Below are 24504 nucleotides of genomic sequence, written 5' to 3' on the forward strand. Positions count from 1 at the left end.
TTTTCTATACTGGTCCATATTTTAAATTTTTGTTTTAGATATATTTAATAACTTTGTTATCGTATTTCTTCTAAGGGTACACGGCAATGCATGTGTCCTGTAAGTTTCACTTTTCTTAACGGACATTATACCTAAGTTCCATCCCCCGAAACTTAACAATTTTTCCAAGGTTGTGTGTTTTAATTTTCTATAAATACAATCACCTCATGGATTCGTAAACTGTATACGGACGTGAATATTTCTGTTCTAAGATCCATACCAAAATTTTCTTTGCCACCAAGATTTGATATGCCAAAGATCTCGGTCCTTCAAAGAATTAAAGAGAACGAGGAACCGGTAGGAGGCACAAGAAACCCTAGCCAAAGGGTCCTCTTTCTTCTGCGGGGAGAAAGAGAACGAGGCCTTTATTCCTTTTCTAACATCCTGAATTGACATAGTTAGATGCATGTTGAGAGAAATATAGTTAGTGTGGATCAACTATTTGGATATATTAGATTACCCCACGACGGCAACGGTCAGACACCACCATGCCTGTAAACACTAGCATGGTATTGTGACCCTGAGCAGCGAAATGTGCATCTGCTATGCAACACAGAGATTTGGCATTACACAGTGTGATATTCACACGAACAGTTTGCGCCATATTTTTCCGATCAAGAATAGTATTGTGCTTCGGTTGCAAAAAGAACTAAATATCATTGTGCTTTAGCGTCTATCAAATGTATCCACCTCTTTCCGATTCGAGCAAGAAGGGTGCATTCGGTGCAATTAACCCATCTTCGGTGCATTGGCTCGACAGCCTAGCACATTCTTCATTAACCATGACTAAGCAAGTCGTTAGCAACAATAAACACACTTATTTTGTGAGTTCCAATTAATTAAGCGTCTAGCACAGAAGTAAAATGCAGGTATATAGCCAATGCCATGGCAGATGTGATGTGGATACAAACATTACTTGATGAGTTTAGTCCTTGTATTATTTCCACTCAAAAAGAACAAATAAGAACACTGATCTTAAAGCAAAAAAGGGACACACGGCACATATGTAATTTTACACTTGCTTTGGACATAAAATATTTCTTTGTTTACAAGACAACCATGGCAGACAATGAACATGTATACTTCACAAAGTACATGATTTTCTCCGATTAAGATACAATCAAGCCCCTTCTACTCCTGAGAGGAGCGGTGTCGTCAAACCCGATTGAGTACAAATTTCCTGTGGAATTTAAATTTTTTTCAATCAATTTCTGGAAGTATTCATAATACTGCCTAGCAACTTCGAATGATGGGTAATCAAACTTAATCAATTTAAGGGATGGACGACCTTCTGGGGAGGAGCGTTGTCAGAGAATCCAATGCCCTTCCTCTTGGTGGGGAAGATGATGAACACAAAGCTGGACAGAAACGCCATGCCCATTGGCAGATTCTTGAGCAGCTCTTCGGTGTTCCTGTTGGCGTCCGGGAAGAAGCAGTTCTGCAGCCCAACGTCGCTGAACGCCACCGTGAGGAAAACCACAGCCGCGAAGAAGGCGTGCATGAAGTCCAGCGGCCGGAGGCGGAGCCTCCGGAATTGATCAAGATCGTGCCACTCCTGCTTCTCCTCCTCGCTGGAGAAGTTGAACACATTGAAGCCACGCGGTGTGGCAAAGCCGTAATATAGCTTTCCATCGCGGCGACCGACGATGCTATCTGTGAAGGAGAAGAAGAGGCACGCGGAGGCAAGGACAGCGACCAGCATCCCAGTGAGCCACTGGTTGGAGGTCTCACACTTGCCATGGTTGGTGAAGGACGGGGACAGTGCCTGGTAGGCTAGCACCGTGCCCGTCGGCAGGAGCTGCGCCAGGTTCGCGACGCTCGACATGACCGTGGCCGGTGCAGGCCCCTTGGTAGTCATTGGCGGTGCTGTGCGGGCAGCTGTTATCTCACCGTCGTCCTCGTTGGTCAGTGGATGTATCTGGATCGCCGTGGACGACAACGAAGAAGAAGAGGCCATTGTAATTACTGTGCTAGCTAGGAAAGTAGGAATACGTACTCTATGCTGATCGACAAGTAGCTGTTTATATAGATACAGAAATCCTATGGGAATGATTCCAATGTCCAAATTAGCTAGGTTGGCGCGTTGATTAGTCTTACCTGGTATTGCTGCATGCTGAAGGGCTCTACATGAGTGCATGTACCTGGACTTCAACTCTCTAGCTAGTTTTGATTAATGGTTAATCAACTTATAACCAACTCGTATGACCTGTGTAGTTAGCAGCCAGCACGTGAATTTAATTGGTAATATATTGTAGTCAACGGCTTGCACGTAAGTATGCCACTTTCTACTCAAGTTAATTTCCTCCTTAGATCTACCGCGTTCCAAATTACATTGCACATAAGATTTATACGAATAAAGTTATTACTGCTCAAAGCATAACAGAACAAAAGAGGCCATGCTTTTTGGAAGTGAGGAACCGGACATGGACGTTTGATTCTTGGGTGTACTTGTGAGAAAAATTACTAATTCATCAAAAATCCAAAATTTCTAAAGATATTTTTGAAATAAACTTGACCTTTTCATTGTACTTGTGTGAAAAATTCCACAAAAAGAAACCCCCTTTGACTTCTTTTTAAAAAGATTTTTTTTGCTGAAATAGTGTAAATAGTGACCTATAATAGCAAATAAATTTCGTATTTTTTGCCCTGAAGTCAACATTGGTTTTTTTCATGAAAATTTATATGCTAGTGCAAAAGAAAGTCAAGTTTATTCTAAAAAAACTTCTAAAAAATTGATTGTTTGTTTAATTCTAAAAAAATCCCCATATAAGATGTATATACAACCAGGTTCCAAAGTGTATTTCCCGTGAGGAACAACAGGTCTGTGAAAATTTTGGAACCATAGAACTTCTGGCGACAAGGATATAATTTTTCTAGAAGCACCGGTACAAAAAGGGCCTATAGTCCCGGTTCGTAAGGGCCTTTAGTCCCGGTTCCTGAACCGGGATTGAAGTGTCGGTACTAATGCCCTGTACCTTTAGTCCCGGTTCAATACAGAACCGGGACTGATGGGCCTCCACGTGGGCAGTGCACAGAGCCCAGGCAGGAGACCCTTTGGTCCCCGTTGGTGGCACCAACCGGCACCAATAGGCATCCACACGTCAGCATTTCTGTGGCTGGGGTTTTTGTTTTTTTTTGAAAGGGGGGGGGGGTTTGGGGGTTTTGGGGGGTTAATTTAGGTGTTTCATATATTGTGTTTGCTAGCTATAATTAATAGAGAGAAGTGTCCTCTCTTACGTCCGTGCTTGGTCGACGCTACGTACTATACATACGTATAGAGAGGACTAGACACGCTAGTTAGCTAGTAAGCAAACGAAGGAAACAGAAGATCGTCATGAACATATATGCATACAGAGAGAAGTGATATCGACCACCTCTCCTTCTCCAAGAGATTGGTCGAACAACCAGTTCTCGTATATCTATCCGACACTACTGGCTACATATATACAATAATTATCTCTTCCAAATATAATCATACGGACTCATGGTCCACATAGTATTCTCCGTCTTCAGCGATCACTTGGTCAAGAAAGAATGCCGCCAATTCCTCTTGAATTGCTCGCATGCGAGCTGGTGCTAGGAGTTCATCCCGCTTCCGAAACATCTAATTTGAAGAAGGGGGTCAATACATATATATATGAATGAATGAAACTCAATACAAATGATGGTAATAAAATAAAATTGTGAATGTTGTTATTTACGTACTTCATATTGTTCGTCAGAGTACCCGCCCCGCTCACAGGTCGTTGGCGGATGGACTCGCAGACGTAGTATCCACAGAAATCATTCCCTTTTTCCTGCCACAACCACTTTACAAGAAATAGAGGTCAATCAAACTGATAAGCAAGAATGCTAAATGGTATTGATGAAACTAGCGCTTGAATCACTAGGAGATGCGCGGAACATGCTACTATAGTACTTACTTTCGGGTGTCTAAATTCCAGCTCCTTCGGCAGTCCCGGATCTGTTCTAGTGAATTTTCTCCAAACCCTGCCGGACAAAGAAAACAATTACTTGATATCAGGAAATGAACAAAGTTGCTGATATGGTGGATAATGATCGATTTAACTTAGTTCTTGAGGATTTCAGTCATGTCCGCATAGTCCTGGGGATCTTTTCATTTAGAGTCCAAGACGGTTACTACTCCCTGCTCAAGCCTAATCTCTAGGAGAATATAGTAGAAACTACACACGCATGCATAACTCATCAATTACATTACTATAACCTGGACTAATATATAAGGAAAACCGAATATGCACAAGACAGTAACACTCACTTGAAGTTGTAAGGAAAGAGTATTATATCTTTGTTTTCATTTTTTTGAATGATCGTAGCAAGTTGGCCTCGGTATCTCCGGAACGATGTTGAACCTCAGTTGCATCTATGAGATATGTGTTAATGAACCCAATATCACCGATTTGTCTTTTCTTCAATTCGGCGATCTTCATTCTGCATAATATAGTGAGGATAATTATAAATACATGCAATGAAAGAGATGAGCTATATAGAGAGACTTAATGACAGAAGTAGTAGTACTTACAGACAGTAGCAGGTGATCGTTGTTTTATCGAGGGCCAATTGATTGAAAAACTGATAGAACTCCTCAAATGGAATAGGCAACAGTTCAATTCCAACGAGGTCATGCTCCGGTTTAACTCTCGCATACAAAGTACTCCTCCCCCCAGACTCTCTGCAGATTTTCAAGTACCAATAATGTAATCTTCACATCATCGTTGTTAAAGATTTTTCATCTTTGACGAGAGGCTTCCCGTACTCGTATCTGTGTATCTGCACCTCCATGGTATCATAATGTACATCGTCGGGCAGGTAATCGTCAACATTGCCATAACCGGGCACCATCCTCGGATCGACGATGTTGCTAGGCACCTTGAGGGGGGGGGCACGATTGCTTCGCTTGTTCGCCGAGCTGGGCAATTTGTTTCCCAGCTGCTTGTCGTTCTTTCAGCCTTTGATCACTGACTGTACTTCCCGACCGCTCCGCTTCGGCCCATGTCTTTGCAATAATGCGCTCATAGTTGCTTTTCGGCGGAGACTTGGGTGGTTTTGCCAAGGCAGCCAGAGTGCGCTTCACTTTCACCGGATCTACCTTCTCCTCCGGAGGTGGATGTCTCTTTGCTCTCAACCCTTGAAACCAGTCATCCACTTCGGTTCGCGCGATCTCGGCATTCTCCTCCGGGGTCCTCTCATATGGTAACTTCTCTGGAGTCTTCAGAGAAGGACCAAATCTGTATGTCCTCCCACCTCTGGTTGTACTGCTAGACGCCGACCGAGCAGACGGAGCGGTTGTCTTCTTTACTTGCTTACGAGGCGGAGGAGAAGGATTACGACGCGCCGGAGTAGCTGGAGCGGCGGCAGGTCTCTTCCGCCCTTGCTGACGAGGCGGAGAAGGAGGAGGCTGGCTGCTCGGGCGCGTCGGCGCAGGCAGAGAAGGAGGCGGAGTGCCGCCACGCGCCGGAGAAGGAGCCGGCCGAGGGCCCTGATCGTCACTCGCCGGAGGAGGAGGCGGTGGAGGAGGCGGAGTGCCCTGACTCGCCGGAGGAGGAGGAGGAGGCAGAGGCGTCCAGTTCGGAAGGTTGATGAGCTCCTTCCGCCATAGGCATGGAGTCTTCAGAGCAGACCCCAGCCGAGTCTCCCCTTCACCGGTAGGGTGGTCAAGCTGGAGGTCCTCAAATCCCTCCGTTATTTCATCCACCATCACCCTAGCATATCCTTCTGGAATTGACCGGCAGTGAAAAGTTGCGCCGGGTTCAGTAGGATAAACAGAGCCAACAGCTCCCTTGACCTTCAAATTCATCCATTGCGTCATAAGGTGGCAATTTTGAGACTCCGTGATAGCATCCACGGGATAGCTGACAGGAGCCATCAAGGCATGCTCCGGCTGAAGCAGCTCGGTGGAAGCCACGCTGCTTCTGCGCTGAGATGGCGGGGTAGCTTCGGGGGAGGCTTCGGCAGTATTTGCTGCGATTTGCTTCTCGTTCCTCTATCGCGTCTACCCTTGCTTGCAGCGCCGGCATTTGGGTCTGCTGCACTTTTTTCCTCCTCTCATGGGATTTGTAACCGCCTGCGTCCGGAAACCCAACCTTCCATGAAATGGAGCCTGGCGTGCCTCGTGTCCATCCAGGGTGCTCAGGATTCCCGAGGGCCATTGTGAGCTCGTCGTTCTCTCTGTCTGGAAAGAACTTCCCTTGCTGCGCTGCTTCGATATACTGCTTAAGCTTCCTGACTGGTATGTCCATTTGATCGTTCGTCCAAATGCACTTCCCTATTACAGGGTCCAAGGTTCCGCCAGCCCCGAAGAACCAAGTCCAGCAACGGTCTGGCCAGCTAATTGTCTCTGGTTCGATCCCTTTATCAGCCAGATCATTCTCAGTCTTGGCCCACTTAGGCCGGGCTACGAGGTAGCCACCTGACCCCGTGCGATGGCGAAGCATCTTCTTCGCAGCATTTTGCTTGTTTGTTGCCGACATCTTCTTACTCTTTTCCGATGTCTTGTGGGCCACAAATGCGGGCCAGTGATCTCTGATCTTCTCATATCCGCCCTTGGATTCTGGTGTCTCATTATTTTCGACAAACTTATTCAGCTCTTTCTTCCACCTCCTGAATAGTTCTGCCATCCTCTTAAGAGCAAAAGACTTGATTAATTTCTCTTTAACTGGGTTCTCTGGATTATCCTCTGGCGGTAGGGTGAAATTTGACTTCAGCTCAGTCCAAAGATCATTTTTCTGCATATCATTGACATAAGACACCCCAGGGTCTTCTGTAGCCGGCTTAAACCATTGCTGGATGCTTATCGGGATCTTGTCCCTAACCAGAACCCCGCACTGAGCAACAAATGCGCTCTTTGTCCGGAGGGGTTCAATCGGTTGGCCGTCGGGCGCGATTGCTATGATCTCAAACTTTTCATCCGAGCTCAACTTTTTCGTCGGGCCTCGTCTCTTTACCGAGGGCTAGAAAAAAGAACAAAGACTTAATTAATATGTGTACATACCAAAACAATGAATGCATCAATCAGCTAGTCAGCATAGGCTTAACTAATATATATACCTGGCCGGACTCGATTCGGTCACCGGAGCCGTCATCACGGTCTCCTTCTTGCACCGGCATTGGGTCACCGGAGCCGTCCTCATGTTCTTCTTCTTGCACCGGCATTAGGTCACCGTAGCCAGCTTGTTCACCCTCTCCTTCCAGACCATTGGTTTCGTTGAGAAACAACGAGACGACATCACTTCCTTCTGCGATTATGTCCCTCAACAATGCTTCGTTTGCTTCATCTAGGGCGATGTCCATAGTTTCTACAAATATTTACAACATGGCAATTATTATTCAAACATGACAGATGGATATATTAGTGCCAAACGTAGAACTAGCTACCTAATCATAGTAAGCTATCGGAAGGGGGTATATATCAACAACGACGACACTACATCTATGTCCCTCGACGACCCTCGTTCCCGATAAAAAAAAGAGGAAGAAGAAGAAAAAAAAGAGGAGAAGAAAGAATAGAGGAGAAGAACTCCTCTATTCTTTCTTCTCCTCTTTTTACTCCTCTATTCTTTCTTCTCCTCTTTTTTTTTCTTCTTCCTCTTCTTTTTTTTATCCTCTTCTTCCTCTCATGTTCGAGAGCATCGCCGAGGGGTCGGGAGGTTGCCTAGTGTCAAAGGATTCAACAAAACCATGTCTTCATCATTAGGCGAAAGTAACATGTGCATGATGGTACAAAGCTCTCCAAAGTTATTTTGGAACAGAGTCCTAGATAGGATAATTCGCTTTTTGGTACAAAGTTCAGCAAGAACCTTCCAAATATCGTTATTTGGAAGGCCTTTGCTGAAATTCATACAAGAAGGCAAATTATCCTATCCGGACACCATTCCAAAATAATTTTGGAGGACTTCGTCATGCCCTGGTTACTTTCGGCTAATGATGAAGCCATGGATTTCTTCAATACTTTGACACTAGGAAACCTCTCTCGACCCCTCGGCGATCCTCGACCCCTCGAACCCTCGACGACCCTGGAACCCTCGACCCCTAGACGACCCTGGAACCCTCGACCCTATAGAACCCTCGAACCCTCGACCCTGAAACCCTCGACCCTTGACCCCTTAACGACCCTCGACCCTCTACCCTAGTTCCCGACCCTCGACCCCTCGGCGATCCTCGACACCCTCGTTCCCGATAAAAATTAAGAAGAAGAAGAAGAAGAAGAAGAAGAAGAAGAAGAAGAAGAAAGAGGAGAAGAAGAAAGGAATAGCTAGAGGAGAAGATCGAAGAAAAAAAAGAAGAAAAAAAAGAGGAGAAGAAGAAAAAATAGAATATATTCTATTTTCTCTTCTTCTCCACTATTCCTTTCTTCTTCTCCTCTTCTTTTTCTTCTTTTTTCTTCTTCTTATTTATTTCTCCTCTTCTTCCTCTCCTCTTCTTCTTCTTATTTACTTCTCTCGACCCCTCGTCCCTCTCTCGACCCCTCGACGACCCTCGTCCCTGATAACATTTTTTTTCTCCCCTCGACACCTCTCGACCTCTCGTCCCACTCTCGACCCCTCATCATCATCTATCACCCCCCTCGTTTTCTTTAGCATATATCCATGAACAAAATAGAGGAGAAGATCGAAGAAAAAAAAGAAGTCTTCCTCTTCTTATTTTCCTTTTTCCACTCCTTCCTTTTCTTCTTCTTCTTCTTCTTCTTCTTCTTCTTCCTTCTTCCTCTTTTCTTCCTTTTCCTTATTTTACTTTTTCCTCTACACTAACCTAAGATCGATATCTACTAATTAACAACCTAAATAAAAAATGAATACATATATGAAAAAAAAACATCATATGAAAAAAACATTTTTGACATATTTAGCATATTCTAAATTTTCCTAACTCTTTTACAACCAGAAAAATTACTCCAACTTCATGACAGTACCCACAATCCGTTTCACCAAAAACCTTCTCATCCATAGTTCAAATTTTCAAATTTCATTCAAATGAAATTTGAATCGGATTCAAATAACTAGTTGAAAACCTATTCTAAACCTCTCCAAAAATAATTTGAATCGTGACCAATGCCCCCTTTAGTCCCGGTTGGTGACACCAACCGGGATCAATGGCCTTGTGCTGCCCCGCGCCCAAAAGTTTAGTCCCACCTCGCTAGTTGAGAGGGCTCGGGAGTGGTTTATAAGCGCTGCTGCGCCCACCCTCCCGAGCTCCTCTCAACTGCAGGCTTTCGGGCCTAATCTGTCACTGCAATGCCTGTGGGCCTACTGGGCCTGCTGTGGGCCTGAATCCTGGCCCATGGTAGGGTTTCTAGTCGTATTCAGGCCGTGGTGGCCCAGTAGGTGGCATTTTTTTGTTTTTTTGTTGCTTTATTTATTTTCTTTTATTTTTTGCTTTATTTTTTAATTCTTTATGCTTTTAGTTTTAGAAAAATTATAAACTTTTTGTTAATGCCATTATTTTTCAAATTTTATTTTGTGATTAACTTTACTATAAAAATAGTTTTTTCCTGTTTTTTTGATTTGTTTTTTGCATTATTTATTTTCTTTTGTTTTTTGCTTTAATTTTTAATTCTGTTTTCTTTTAGGTTAGCAAAATTATAAACTTTCTGTTAGTGCCATTAGTTTTAGAAAAATTATAAACTTTCTGTTAGTGCCATTAGTTTTCAAATTTGAAAACACTTTTTTAGTTTTTTAGTTTTCTTTGTTGCTTTATTTATTTTATTTTGTGATTAACTTTACTATAAAAATAGTTTTTTCCTGTTTTTTTGATTTGTTTTTTGCATTATTTATTTTCTTTGTTTTTTGCTTTAATTTTTAATTCTGTTTGCTTTTAGGTTAGCAAAATTATAAACTTTCTGTTAGTGCCATTAGTTTTAGAAAAATTATAAACTTTCTGTTAGTGCCATTAGTTTTCAAATTTGAAAACACTTTTTTTGTTTTTTTGTTTTCTTTGTTGCTTTATTTATTTTATTTTGTGATTAACTTTACTACAAAAATAGTTTTTTTTCCTGTTTTTTGATTTGTTTTTTGCATTATTTATTTTATTTTGTTTTTTGCTTTCATTTTTAATTCTGTTTGCTTTTAGGTTAGCAAAGTTATAAACTTTCTGTTAGTGCCATTAGTTTTAGAAAAATTATAAACTTTCTGTTAGTGCCATTAGTTTTCAAATTTGAAAACACTTTTTTTGTTTTTTTGTTTTCTTTGTTGCTTTATTTATTTTATTTTGTGATTAACTTTACTACAAAAATAGTTTTTTTTCCTGTTTTTTGATTTGTTTTTTGCATTATTTATTTTATTTTGTTTTTTGCTTTCATTTTTAATTCTGTTTGCTTTTAGGTTAGCAAAGTTATAAACTTTCTGTTAGTGCCATTAGTTTTAGAAAAATTATAAACTTTCTGTTAGTGCCATTAGTTTTCAAATTTGAAAACACTTTTTAGTTTTTTGTTTTCTTTGTTGCTTTATTTATTTTATTTTATGATTAACTTTACTATAAAAATAGTTTTTTCCTGTTTTTTGATTTGTTTTTTGCATTATTTATTTTCTTTTGTTTTTTGCTTTAATTTTTAATTCTGTTTGCTTTTAGGTTAGCAAAATTATAAACTTTCTCTATTAGGGCATCTATTTTCACTTTGAGAGGAGCTCAACAAGGCAGAGAGGGAAGGGCTTATAAACCGGTGTGAGCCCCCTTCGGTTGGCGAGGTGGGACTAAACTCGGCCCGCAACGAGGACCAACCCTTTAGTCCCGGTTTGAAAGTTGGCATGGGCCAGGGACTAATGGTCATGGTATTAGGAGGGCCGAACCATAAGACATGAAAGCATTTCAAATGAACTCTGAAAAAGTTGAAAGTTGGGATGGTATCATAATTTCACCCACATAGCATGTGCATGTACAAAACGGACAATGGTAGCATGTTCGTGTGTTACAAAGTTGCGGGAGAAAGTCTTCACTTTTTCTTCGCTTGTGTCATTTGCTTATTGCGTTGTAACCATGGATAATCTTTATTGTTTATCAGGATGCTTGGGTCAGCCTTGACATTGAAGAGAGGAATTTCATGAAACTTTTCATAATCTTCAGACATGTCTATCTTGCCGTCCACTCCCAGGATGTCCCTTTTTCCTGAAAGAACTATGTGGCGCTTTGGCTCATCGTATGATGTATTCGCTTCCTTATCTTTTCTTTTTCTTGGTTTGGTAGACATGTCCTTCACATAGATAACCTGTGCCACATCATTGGCTAGGACGAACGGTTCGTCAGTGTACCCAAGATTTTTCAGATCCACTGTTGTCATTCCGTACTGTGGGTCTACCTGTACCCCGCCGCCTAACAGATTGACCCATTTGCACTTAAACAAAGGGACCTTAAAATCAGGTCCGTAGTCAAGTTCCCATATGTCCACTATGTAACCATAATATGTATCCTTTCCGCTCTTGGTTTCTGCATCAAAGCGGACACTGCTGTTTTGGTTGGTGCTCTTTTGATCTTGGGCGATCGTGTAAAATGTATTCCCATTTATCTCGTATCCTTTGTAAGTCAATACAGTCAAAGATGGTCCCCCTGGACAACAAGTACAACTCATCACAAACAGTGTTGTCACCTCTGAGACGTGTTTCCAACCAACTGCTGAAAGTCCTGATGTGTTCACATGTAATCCAGTCGTCGCACTGCTCCAGGTGTTTGGAGCACAGACTGTTCTTGTGTTCATCGACATACGGGGTCACCAAGGTAGAGTTCTATAGAACTGTGTAGTTTGCTTGAGACCAAGAATATCCGTCCTTGCATATTATTGAGTCTCTTCCAAGAGTGCCCTTTCCAGTCAGTCTCCCCTCATACCGCGATTTAGGGAGACCTATCTTGTTAAGGCCAGGAATGAAGCCAACACAAAACCCGATAACATCCTCTATTTGATGGCCCATGGAGATGCTTCCTTCTGGCCTAGCGCGATTACGGACATATTTCTTTAGGACTCCCATGAACCTCTCAAAGGGGAACATATTTTGTAGAAATACGGGCCCCAGGATGACAATCTCATCGACTAGATGAACTAGGACGTGCGTCATGATATTGAAGAAGGATGGTGGGAACACCAGCTCGAAACTGACAAGACATTGCGCCACATCACTCCTTAGCCTTGGTATGATTTCTGGATCGATCACCTTCTGAGAGATTGCATTGAGGAATGCACATAGCTTCACAATGGCTAATCGGACGTTTTCCGGTAGAAGCCCCCTCAATGCAACCGGAAGCAGTTGCATCATAATCACGTGGCAGTCATGAGACTTTAGGTTCTGAAACTTTTTCTCTGGCATATTTTTTATTCCCTTTATATTCGACGAGAAGCCAGTCGTGACCTTCATACTGAGCAGGCATTCAAAGAAGATTCCTTTCTCTTCTTTCGTAAGAGCGTAGCTGGCAGGACCTTTATACTGCTTCGGAGGCATGCCGTCTTTTTCGTGCAAACGTTGCAGGTCCTCCCGTGCCTCAGGTGGATCTTTTGTCTTCCCATACACGCCCAAGAAGCCTAGCAGGTTCACGCAAAGGTTCTTCGTCACGTGCATCACGTCGATTGAGGAGCGGACCTCTAGGTCTTTCCAGTAGGGTAGGTCCCAAAATATAGATTTCTTCTTCCACATGGGTGCGTGTCCCTCAACGTCATTCGGAACAGCTAGTCCACCAGGACCCTTTCCAAAGATTACGTAGTGTAAATCATTGACCATAGCAAGCACGTGATCACCGGTGCGCATGGCGGGCTTCTTCACGTGATCTGCCTCGCCTTTGAAATGCTTGCCTTTCTTTCGACATTGATGGTTGGTCGGAAGAAATCGATGATGGCCCAGGTACACATTCTTCCTGCATTTGTCCAGGTATATACTTTCAGTGTCATCTAAACAGTGCGTGCATGCGTGGTATCCTTTGTTTGTCTGTCCTGAAAGGTTACTGAGAGCGGGCCAATCGTTGATGGACACGAACAACAACGCCTTAAGGTTAAATTCCTCCTGTCTATGCTCATCCCACGTACGTACACCGTTTTCATTCCACAGCTGTAAAAGTTCTTCAACTAATGGCCTTAGGTACACATCAATTTCGTTGCCGGGTTGCTTAGGGCCTTGGATGAGAACTGGCATCATAATGAACTTCCGCTTTATGCACATCCAAGGAGGAAGGTTATACATACATAGAGTCACGGGCCAGGTGCTGTGATTGTTGCTCTGCTCCCCGAAAGGATTAATGCCATCCGCGCTTAAAGCAAACCATACATTCCTTGGGTCCTTTGCAAACTCATCCCAGTACTTTCTCTCGATTTTTCTCCACTGCGACCCGTCAGCAGGTGCTCTCAACTTCCCATCTTTCTTTCGGTTCTCACTGTGCCATCGCATCAACTTGGCATGCTCTTCGTTTTTGAACAGACGTTTCAACCGTGGTATTATAGGAGCATACCACATAACCTTCGCAGGAACCCTCTTCCTGGGGGGCTCGCCGTCAACATCACCAGGGTCATCTCGTCTGATCTTATACCACAATGCACCGCATACCGGGCATGCGTTCAGATCCTTGTATGCACCGCGGTAGAGGATGCAGTCATTAGGGCATGCATGTATCTTCTCCACCTCCAATCCTAGAGGGCATACGACCTTCTTTGCTGCGTATGTACTGTCGGGCAATTCGTTATCCTTTGGAAGCTTCTTCTTCAATATTTTCAGTAGCTTCTCAAATCCTTTGTCAGCCATAGCATTCTCTGCCTTCCACTCCAGCAATTCCAGTACGGTACCGAGCTTTGTGTTGCCATCTTTGCAATTGGGGTATAACCCTTTTTGTGATCTTCTAACATGCGATCGAACTTCAGCTTCTCCTTTTGACTAACGCATTGCGTCCTTGCATCGACAATGACCCGGCGGAGATCATCATCATCGGGCACGTCGTCTGGTTCCTCTTGATCTTCAGCAGCTTCACCCGTTGCAGCATCATTGGGCACATCGTTTGGTTCCTCTTGATCTTCACCAGCTCCCCCCGTTGCAGCATCACCATATTCAGGGGGCACATAGTTGTCATCGTAGTCTTCTTCTTCGCCGTCTTCCATCATAACCCCTATTTCTCCGTGCCTCGTCCAAACATTATAGTGTGGCAAGAAACCCTTGTAAAGCAGATGGGAGTGAAGGATTTTCCGGTTAGAGTAAGACCTCGTATTCCCACATTCAGTGCATGGACAACACATAAAACCATTCTGCTTGTTTGCCTCAGCCACATCGAGAAACTCATGCACGCCCTTAATGTACTCGCGGGTGTGTCTGTCACCGTACATCCATTGCCGGTTATATAATTAAGTGTCGAAATTAATAGAAGTTCATCATCACATTAAAACCAAAGTGCATACATAGTTCTCATCTAACAACATATAGCTCTCCAGAGCATCTAATTAATTAAACCATACATAGAAACTATGTAAAACATTTCAATGCGAAAACAAATGCGATCATAATCGCAACCAAGGTAACAATTGATCCAACGGCATAATGATACCAAGCCTCGGTATGAATGGCATATTTTCTGATCTTTCTAATCTTCAAGCGCATTGCATCCATCTTGATCTTGTGATCATCGACGACATCCGCAACATGCAACTCCAATATCATCTTCTCCTCCTCAATTTTTTCCTTCAACAAATTGTTTTCTTCTTCAACTAAATTTAACCTCTCGACAATAGGGTCGGTTGGCATTTCCGATTCACATACATCCTAGATAAATAAAATCTATGTCACGTTGGTCGGCATAATTTTCATAAACAATAAATGAACCAATAGTTATAAAGATAATATACATACCACATCCGAATCATAGACAGGACGAGGGCCGACGGGGGCGGATACCAAAACCGTCGCACTATATAAGATGCAATAATAAATGTAAGAAAATGATACAAGTATCTATCTAAACATACAAGTAAGAATATTTTTCCTTTCAGAAAGAAGATAAGAACAAGAGGCTCACCACGGTGGTGTCGGTGATGAGATCGGCGCGGGTGATCGACGGCAGTGAAGACGGGGACGGGGCGTGACGGACCGCTAAATCTAGACAAATCTCGAGGAAAATGGAGCTTGGAGGTCGAGCATCGAGAGGAGAAAGCTTAAGTAGTGTGGCTCGGGCATTCCATCGAACACCTCATGTGCATAGGAGGTGAGCTAGAGCACCACAAAGCCCTCTCCCCCTCGGCCAGAAAAAACAGAGCACTGTGCTCTGCTCTTGCACGAGGGGGTATATATAGGCACCTCATTGGTCCCGGTTGGTGACATGAGCCGGGACGAAAGGGGAGCCTTTGGTCCCGGTTCAAGCCACCAACCGGGACCAATGGTGGTGGGCCAGGAGCGAGGCCCATTGGTCCCGATTCATCCCACCAACTGGGATCAAAAGGTCCAGATGAACCGGGACCAATGGCCCATGTGGCCCGGCCGGCCCCCTAGGCTCACGAACCGGGACCAATGCCCACATTGGTCCCGGTTCTAGACTGAACCGGGACTAATGGGCTGACCGGGCCTGGACCAAAGCCCTGTTTTCTACTAGTGAAGCACCAAGTACAACACAGACGCACTCACACCATACCATCACTTGCACGCACTCACACAATGTCTGTCAGATTGGGGTATATCCACATTAATAAGAAACCACAGCCGCAAATCTGGAGTTTGCTCTTGGTGAGTTGGGGAACATCCATTCTCCTAACCATGCAATTAGAGGTTGGAGGTTGGTTGTTACATATGTACTAGAAATACACATATTCAATTTTGATGTTTTACACGAGCGGAACATGTATTTGCATATACAATTATTATTTTTGTGTAGTTATCCTATATTTAGATTTTTGTCCCAATTAATTTAAATACTTATCGTAAATTTATGTACTAATTAGTTTATACAATTATGTTAATTATTGTAAAATGAAGTGACGTATGATGAAGAGGGGTAAGAAAGAAGTGTTGTGTCGCAAAATAGGAGTGAACTCTTGAGGCAAACTGGATTTTGTTCATGACATTTTTGTAAAATAACAACCATCTATCTTAAAGCAAAGAAAGTGAATGGATGACTGTGACAGTCCTAGGAGGTTGGGATGCTTACTACGTACTTGTACAATTGATTTCTTTTGCAGAAAAACTCTTTGTTTATAGGAAACTGTAACATACAATATACTTGGAAAACTTCATGTGTTTCTCTGGTGATATGATATACAGTCAAGCAACATTTATTACACATTACATTATTTTCAACTAATTCGTGTTTTTTGAACTGGTCTACTCCCGTTTTCATTACTATGACATAATAGAACTACATTGTCTGGTTACAACAAACAAGATACTGGAAGTTGAACACTCATTGATGTTACTGGAAGAGAATAGTGAATTCATGCAATATTAAGAAACCAACATCGTGTATGTCTGCAATCGACACACACACACACTATGGAGCGAAAAAGTTGATAGCAAACCCTACCAGAACAAAAACAAATGATAGAAACATCCACCCCATCATATTACATGGCAGCATAAAATTTATGAACACTTAGTCTAACATGGGTGGCAACTATGTACGCTTTCACTGATCTTTTGTTCTTCACATTCTTGCAATCAAACTTTGTTCAAGGGATGGACGACCTTTTGGCGAGGAGTCGTGTCATTGAATCCGATGCCCTTCCTTTTGGTGGGGAAGATGATGAACACAAAGCTGGACAGAAACGCCATTCCCAATGGCAGGTTCTTGAGCAGCTGTTGTGTGTTCCTGCCGCCATCCGGGAAGAAGCAGTTTTGCAGCCCCACATCGCTGAACGCCAATACGAGGAAAACCACCGCGGTGAAGAAGGCGTGGACGAAGTCCAGCAGCTGGAGGCGGAGCCTCCGAAATTGGTCGAGATCGTTCCACTCCTGCTTCTCCTCATCGTTGGAGAAGTTGAACACGTTGAAGCCACGTAATGTGGCGAAGCCGTAATATAGCTTTCCATCGCGGCGACCCACGACGCTGTCGGTGAAGGAGAAGAAGAGGCAGGCCAAGGCGAGGACACCAACCAGCGCCGTGGTAAGCCACTGGTTGGAGGTCTCGCACTTGCCGTGGTTGGTGAAGGATGGAGCCAACGCCTGGTATGTCAGCACCGTGCCGGTGGGCAGGAGCTGAGCAAGGTTTGCGACGCTCGACATGACCTTGTTCATGGTAGGCGTTGGCGCTGCCGTGACGATAGCTGCTATCTCACTGTCATCGTTGTTGATTGGTGGAATTATCTGGTTTGCCGTGGATGGCCGACAAGAAGAAGAAGATGCCATTGTACGTACATCTGTGCTTGATCAGGGGGCGCTCGTGTCCTAAGGAATGTTCAAGTTGCAGTTATATAGGCAAATTAATCCGCTGCGGATGGTTCCAAAGTCAAAAGTCCAAGTTAGGTACACATGCATGCATGTATATCTTGGTTTGAACCACTGAAAAAAATAGTGTGTGCTCGCTAAATAAATTAAGGTACAATGTCTCGTTAATTGCACACTATAGAGCGACATGGGGTACGCTAATAATGTATTTTAATGGTGGCAGTATTTTTTTAATTGGTTTGAACTCTCTAGATAGGTGTGTTTAAAAGTTTGTGTAAATTGTAATTAATTATAACCATGACTAGTTAAGCTAGCACGTTAATTTCATTGGTACTATATATATTTTCATTGGCACCCATATAAAGTGTGCATTGACGAAGAGTTGAGATTCGTGCGTTCAGATTTTGTTCATATATTTCGAAGCCTTAAGATACACCTTGAGACACGCACACAAAATCTCATAAAGCTTAGTAAAAACCTGACGAGCGCACTCTTCTTTTACTGGTACACAATGAAACATTATAGTATACGTGGGATGTATGTACGTTCGTTTGAGCGTCAAATAATACGCGGTCTATATCCATCTGTTTGAGGGTTAAATAATATAGGACGGAGGGAGTATCTAGACATCTGTTTGAGCGTCAAACAATATGGGACGGAGGGTGTAACAAACTTCGTATGTAAAGTAACTTGGTGCAGCGACTCGTGCCAATCGCATGGTCATGACAAGAGAGAGACGTATGCATTGACACGGTAAAGAAAGCGACCTCTCACAGTACGAGCGGCTGTTCGACAAGGCATCCATATCTAGCTTCTATCTATTCAAGTTGCCGGACAAGGAAAGAAACGACGTTCAAGGCGAAAGTACCTTTCCGCTCTCGAGCTCAAATGAGCTCGGTGCACAGTAAAATAAAAAAAATTCAAAAAAATCGATTTTTTTGGAAGAAACATTGACAAAAGTTCTAAGTGCTTGCAGAAATTCATCATGGAATCACATTTCTCTAAGGTGTGGCAAAAAAATAAATTCAGTGCTCCCAAATGCTTTTGAAAATAGCATTTTCAGAGTACCGATTTTGTTTTTTCGCCACGCCTTCTAGGAATGTGATTTCATGACGAATTTTTGCAAGCACTTAAAACTTTTGTCAATGTTTCTCACAAAATTTTTTGGAATTTTTTGAATTTTTTGATTTTGTTTTGATTTGACTGTTCACCCGAGCTCATTTGAGCTCAGATGCAGAAACCCTGTGTCCCGTTCAAGGTCCATATGTACAATGACCAAGTTGAAGAAGCAATCCGAAACAAGCATAGTAGCAGTTTCGCCCTCATGGCTGCTAGAGTATCGACGGTGGGACATTGGAACGTTTTTATCATTCTCGCAGTCACAGAAGTCTGTGTGAACTGCATGCTGTATTGCAGTTTCATGTACGTACATATAAATCTTCGATTGGTCTGTACAATTGTATTTTATTGTTGTATAAAGAAATGTAGTGCCGGGCCTTTCTAATAAACCAGAACAAAGCTATCCTTGTGCACATAGAATGGTTTTCACTTTTAGTATAGTTTCGTATTAATCTCAGTGTATACTGAAATTATTGACTTAGTCGACATATTTCAGCAATAGTTGTTACACAAATGTTCAATTTTTTAAATACGCTTAAAGGATCTGGTTGGATTTCAGTCAAAATCAATTGAAAAGTACGGTCCTTTGGCCGAAATGAAAACCAAAGTAACTGAATATGAGTGAAATTCAGTGACTTTGACAAACGCTGCAATATTTACGAAACTGAAATTTAAAACCTTGGCAAGTAATACAAAATTTCAGATAACCGTTGGCATAGAAAGCTACCCTTCAGCCGGCTGATGCATGTGTAGTGTCCGCCGCCTTCGTAACCGTCGGATCAATCCGGATGGAGCGCTCACATTGCCACAAGCCCCACGTAGTCATTTTTTTTTGGAACAAGGGTCTTGTTTCAGAAGGTTCCTACAAGAAAGGTCTTGTTTTAGAAGAAGAAGAAAGGGTTGATGGTGAAGTTTTTTTTCCCGCAACACTGGTTTTGTTTCAGAAAGAAAAAAATGGTTCAATGAAAAAAAATTCCTCTCCAACAGAGGTCTTGTTTCAGAAATATAACCCCAGCTACAGAAAGCGTTGGAGGAGCGCTCCTTTAGAGCGTGAGAGGTCAGACATTGCAACACGAGGCATGTTTCAGAAACATAGACTCGGTTGCACAAAACATTGGAGAAGCACCCGGCATGAGAGGTCCTCGCCATGGTGCTGGAGCAGAGGTGGCAATTGCTCATGATGCTGGGGTGGAGGAGCCGTGGCAACTCCAACAACCGGAGGCACTCAATGGTCGAGGCACTCGGGCCATGGCGACGCAGCAGCTGCGCTCCAGCCTAGGGTGTGCGTGTCTTGGCCAGCTGTTGTGTCAACGAACCATTGCAACAAGGTCCTTGTTGCAAAACCCTTGAGCGCAACAACCTATAGCTGTTGCAAAAGTTCTTGGTTGGCTGGGACGGTAGATCGAACGACTGTTTTGGGCGGCATCAACGGCTGCCGAGGCGGCCGATCTAATCAATTTATCACCTGCGGACGCAGTGCCCATGTAGTATTCCCTAAGGTAAATACATCTGGAGAACATGCACCGATCGTTCTGCCATACTTATGTTTGCTGAATCCACTGGTGCTGATGAGCAGACATGCATGGCATATGGCATGAGACTATGAGAGAGACGTCTACCCCATGTGCATACATCTAACCTCGAATCAAATGGAAATACAACTGAGGCTGCAGGCTGCTCGTAGCGTCTGTTGGAGCCGCCGGCATGTATAGATATACATTTTTATATATGTACGTACTTACACGCGTATATGGATAACTCTGCAACTACATGACCTTGAACGAATACAAAATTAAACTTACACTGACATATAGAGTACTCAACTTGGAGAAAAACAATAATCACGGATGCTAGAATGACAGCCGGACATCGATGGTTTTTTATCCTTCTTGGGGCCAGAGGAATCTCTCGGTGCATTGCATTATGCATCGTAGACATAGATGTGTAGTTTAAGATAACCAACATGAGTGTGGTTCTTAAGTAATGACATTATAGCCGATGCAAAAAAAATCCTGTGGAGATATAAGCCGATGTTGATCTTGTGGAGATAGAAGCATTCGATCTCCGGGGAGAAGTTTCTTCTCCATTTTGACATGGCGATGATTGAAGGAAATAATATCGGGGGTATACATTGGAGAATAACGATGCTATGAGATCAGCAGAGACAAGTGGCTGTGGTGAGAAAGGTCTAACTTGATGAAGATATAGACCCAGTCTCATGGAATATTTTTCCGCTGGTCCATGAACTAAGCTAAGTGTGATGTCACCACAGTAGAGATTTCTTCTATGGAATCGCCTGAGAGGGGAAAGAACATTCCAGCAGAAGGAGACGTCGACGGTCCCCACGTGCATGCACGCATGGACCCACAAATCCAACGGAAATAAAACTGCGGCTGCTAGCTTGTAGCCGCCGACATGTTTATATCTATGTACGTGTGTACATGGACAACTCTGTAAGCATTGGATCTTGAGCATGCAATTTTTTATACTATGTAAGACGTAACAAGGTTGGAGGAAAACAATCATCACGGCTGCTAGAATGACAGCCGGACATGCATTGATGTTTTTTTTTATCTTCCTCGAGGTCAGAGGAATCTCACGGTGCATCGCAGGATGTATGGTGTACTTCCTCTTTTTTTAGTTTGCATATAAGGTTTGGTCAAAGTCAAGCTTTGTAAAGTTTGACTAATTTTATATTAAAAAATATAAACATTGAAAATATGAAATCAATGTTATTAGATGCATCACAAAATGTATTTTCATACTATATAGTTTTAATACTGTTGATGTTTATATTTTTTAATATAAATTTGGTCAAACTTTGTGTAGTTTAACTTTGACCAAATCTTATATGCGGAGTAAAAAGAAACGGAGGGAGTACGTGGTAGCGTGTGGATGTATATTTTAAGCCAACTAACGATAACCAACATGAGTAATTTAATTATACTTTGCAGTCAGCACGTTAAACTGGACGGTATTCTTTCAGGAAGGTAATGATGTGAAATCAGGTCTGTGGGTTGCCTGGCGGCTGCTAATGCGGCAGCCGGACGGACGCCATTGGTGGTACTTGTTGACCACTACAGCCTGTGGCGGCAGAAGCAGATTACAGGGGACGCCGAGTGGTCCATGCATGTCAGAGTTTCTCTTCGGATCCGGTGATTGACTTCAATAGGGAGATGCGAACTAAAGACAACGGCTTAACGCAGAGAAATGGTTGTGCAGTCACGGCGGATACACATTGCGTGTAGCTGCTGGAATCGTGCAAAAGAGGTGGCAACAACACATAAAGGATATCGATGGTGGTGCTACTCGAGCACCCTGTTTCGACCCCTAGGGTGAAAACCTAGGTGAAAGTGCAATTGCCACTCAATTATGATTTTGGTGTTGATCACAATATGATTTGCGAGGATTAATGTCAATCGGTTGCTAAGTTAATCTCACGACATTGGCATGTCTATGTGTCTGGGGACGTAGGTAGCCCTATAGATACAAAAATGAAAAAAGAATGGTGTTCTTCGGCGGCTCGGAAAGTTTTTCGGTTTCTTTTTGTGTCCTAGGAACATCCGTACTATTAAGAGGGGTTGCTGTGATTTTGGAATTGTGGAACTGAAATCTTTTCCATACACCTTTCTCCCAATCCTTGTTAGGTATCGCTGGAAGGAGAAGACACCGATTTCTTTCCTTGCTAGTAGTCCGGGTGCCCGGGGCTCCCATGGTCCGGGTGCCTGGAGGCACAAGAGAGATGGCCGCTAGGTTCGGCCGGGTCCGGGTGCCCGGGGTCACCCGAAAGTCAAGAGAGTGTGGAATGTATAAATTTGATATAATTAGCTTAGAATGAGTGCACCTCTGTTTCATCAGCTAAAGCTACCTACAGATTCTAATGTTTCAAATGGATTACACATACAACTATTGGATGGCCTTTACTTTCTACTCCCTCCGTTTCTAAATAGTTGTTTTTTCTATATATTTCAACAAGGGACTACATAAGAAGCAATATAAATGAATCTACACTCTAAAATATGTCTATATATATATATATATATATATATATCCGTATATGGTAGTCCATTTGAAATCTCTACAAAGACTTATATTTAGGAACGGAGGGAGTAGTTGTTTAATTAACAATAATTTGAGCCTAAACAGAAACATTGCGGCAAGGAACTTCAATTGAAAATCTTGGCAAGTAATATGTTGTTAAATAGTTAATGAATTTCCTGGGGAAATCATCCGGTATTGATGTTGGTCTGCTTATATTTCACTTATTTCTTCAGCCAAACGGTAGCATTAAGAACCAAAGAAGAATGGTAGAAAAGAAAAGTCACCTTAGTTTTCAGTTTCCCCCATTAAGAACCAAAGAAGAATGACAAAAAAGAAAAGACACCTTACTTTTCAGTTTCTCCCACATCGTCATTTTTCATCTGTTCATACATGGAGTTTGAACCGTCGGCGCGTTGATGCCGATGCAGGCCAGAGTTTGTAATGCGCTCGACGTCGTCTTGAAGAAGTAACGGCGCGGCGATGCCGGCGCGCCCGACCCACGCACTCTGTCGGTCCATGATGTGGTCTTGGCGATGCCGAACTTCCAGTTGGTTAGTCCGAGGTGGCAATGCGACGTGATTGATCTCGGCTTGATGAAGTGACCGCGCGGAGATGCTGGCGCAGGTCGGCGTCCATGGAGCAACAAGGTCGGACCTGTTTGACACTGATGCGCGGTGACGAAAACCTTGGAAAAGGCTCCAAAATGGTAGGCACATGTTTGAGAACAGAACACAATACCTTAGAAAAATTCTCTAAAAATGTTTTCGTGCAGAATCTAATTTGAAAGATGATGCACTGATTGAGCCGCCCCAGGAGTTTGAATTGTCTGATAGAGCTGACATTTTGTGGGGTTTTGTCGACATAGCAATTCCGCATGATATGAATGGTCGGATCTTCAAGTGGTTTTTTGAGCTGACCACTGGACACCCCGTCCCAAACATGTGCGGATTTCGGCCCAGATAGGGTAGGGCCTCAGTATATTCGGCGATTGCTGGAGATTCTGCCATACGAATGCAATGAACTTTTTTGGACCGTTGTCGACTCAATTTCGCACGATTCGATCGAAGAAATTGTTAAAGCGATGCTCGAGGATGACGGAAGGGCAGAAACAAATTCGCTACCCAAAAATTTGTGTACAGTCACACGATGGCAATGTTGATGTTGAACCTGTGAGCTCGATGGACGAATTTCTCCATGATCTTCGTTGAGATCAAAGTTGAAGTTGACGAAGACACCCACTGATCTATGATAGATCTAACATGGGGTATAGTCCTCGACTTGGCTGAGGTAACCAGCCGAGTTGGTGCCGAAGATGCTCCCGTCGAAGATGAAAATCTGTTCTGGTGCGTAGAGCACGCCGGAACCGATCTCATCTTCCATCACATCGCTGGGACTAGACATAGGGACATGTATGGGCCAGTCATGATGGAGTCAAATCCAGTAGATCTAGGGTAGGGGGTCCTGAGTTGGTAGCCTTGGTGAGATGATAACAGAGACACAAATTTTACCTAGGTTCGGGCTCTATCGAAGACATAATACCTCTGATGACCCACAAGTATAGGGGATCTATCGTAGTCCTTTCGATAAGTAAGAGTGTCGAACCCAATGAGGAGCAGAAGAAAATGATATGCAGTTTTCAGCAAGGTATCCTTTGCAAGCATTGAAATTATCAGTAACACGTAGTTTTGTGATAAGATAATTTGTAACGGGTAACAAATAGTAAAAGTAAATAAGGTGCAGCAAGATGGCCCAGTCCTTTTTGTAGCAAAGGACAAGTCTGGACAAACTCTTATATAAAGGAAAGCGCTCCCGAGGACAAATGGGAATTATCGTCAAGCTAGTTTTCATCACGCTCATACGATTCGCGTTCGGTACTTTGATAATTTGATATGTGGGTGGACTGGTGCTTGGGTGCTGCCCTTCCTTGGACAAGCATCCCACTTATGATTAACCCCTCTTGCAAGCATCC

The 24504-nt window shown here is 43.1% G+C and overlaps 2 protein-coding genes across 2 annotated transcripts; both read right to left on the reverse strand.

Annotated features, from left to right (window-relative positions):
• Positions 1-1306: 1306 nt before the first annotated feature.
• On the reverse strand, positions 1307-1996 carry LOC125534820 (protein DMP10-like). The gene has a single exon (XM_048697908.1). It carries the CDS (start codon positions 1994-1996, stop codon positions 1307-1309), a length of 690 nt encoding a protein of 229 aa, XP_048553865.1.
• Positions 1997-16649: 14653 nt separating this feature from the next.
• LOC125534821 (protein DMP10-like) lies at positions 16650-17336 on the reverse strand. Its single transcript, XM_048697909.1, has one exon. It carries the CDS (start codon positions 17334-17336, stop codon positions 16650-16652), a length of 687 nt encoding a protein of 228 aa, XP_048553866.1.
• Between the last annotated feature and the right edge of the window lie 7168 nt (positions 17337-24504).

This window comes from Triticum urartu, chromosome 2 (assembly GCF_003073215.2).
Source record: "Triticum urartu cultivar G1812 chromosome 2, Tu2.1, whole genome shotgun sequence".
Lineage (NCBI taxonomy): Eukaryota > Viridiplantae > Streptophyta > Magnoliopsida > Poales > Poaceae > Triticum > Triticum urartu.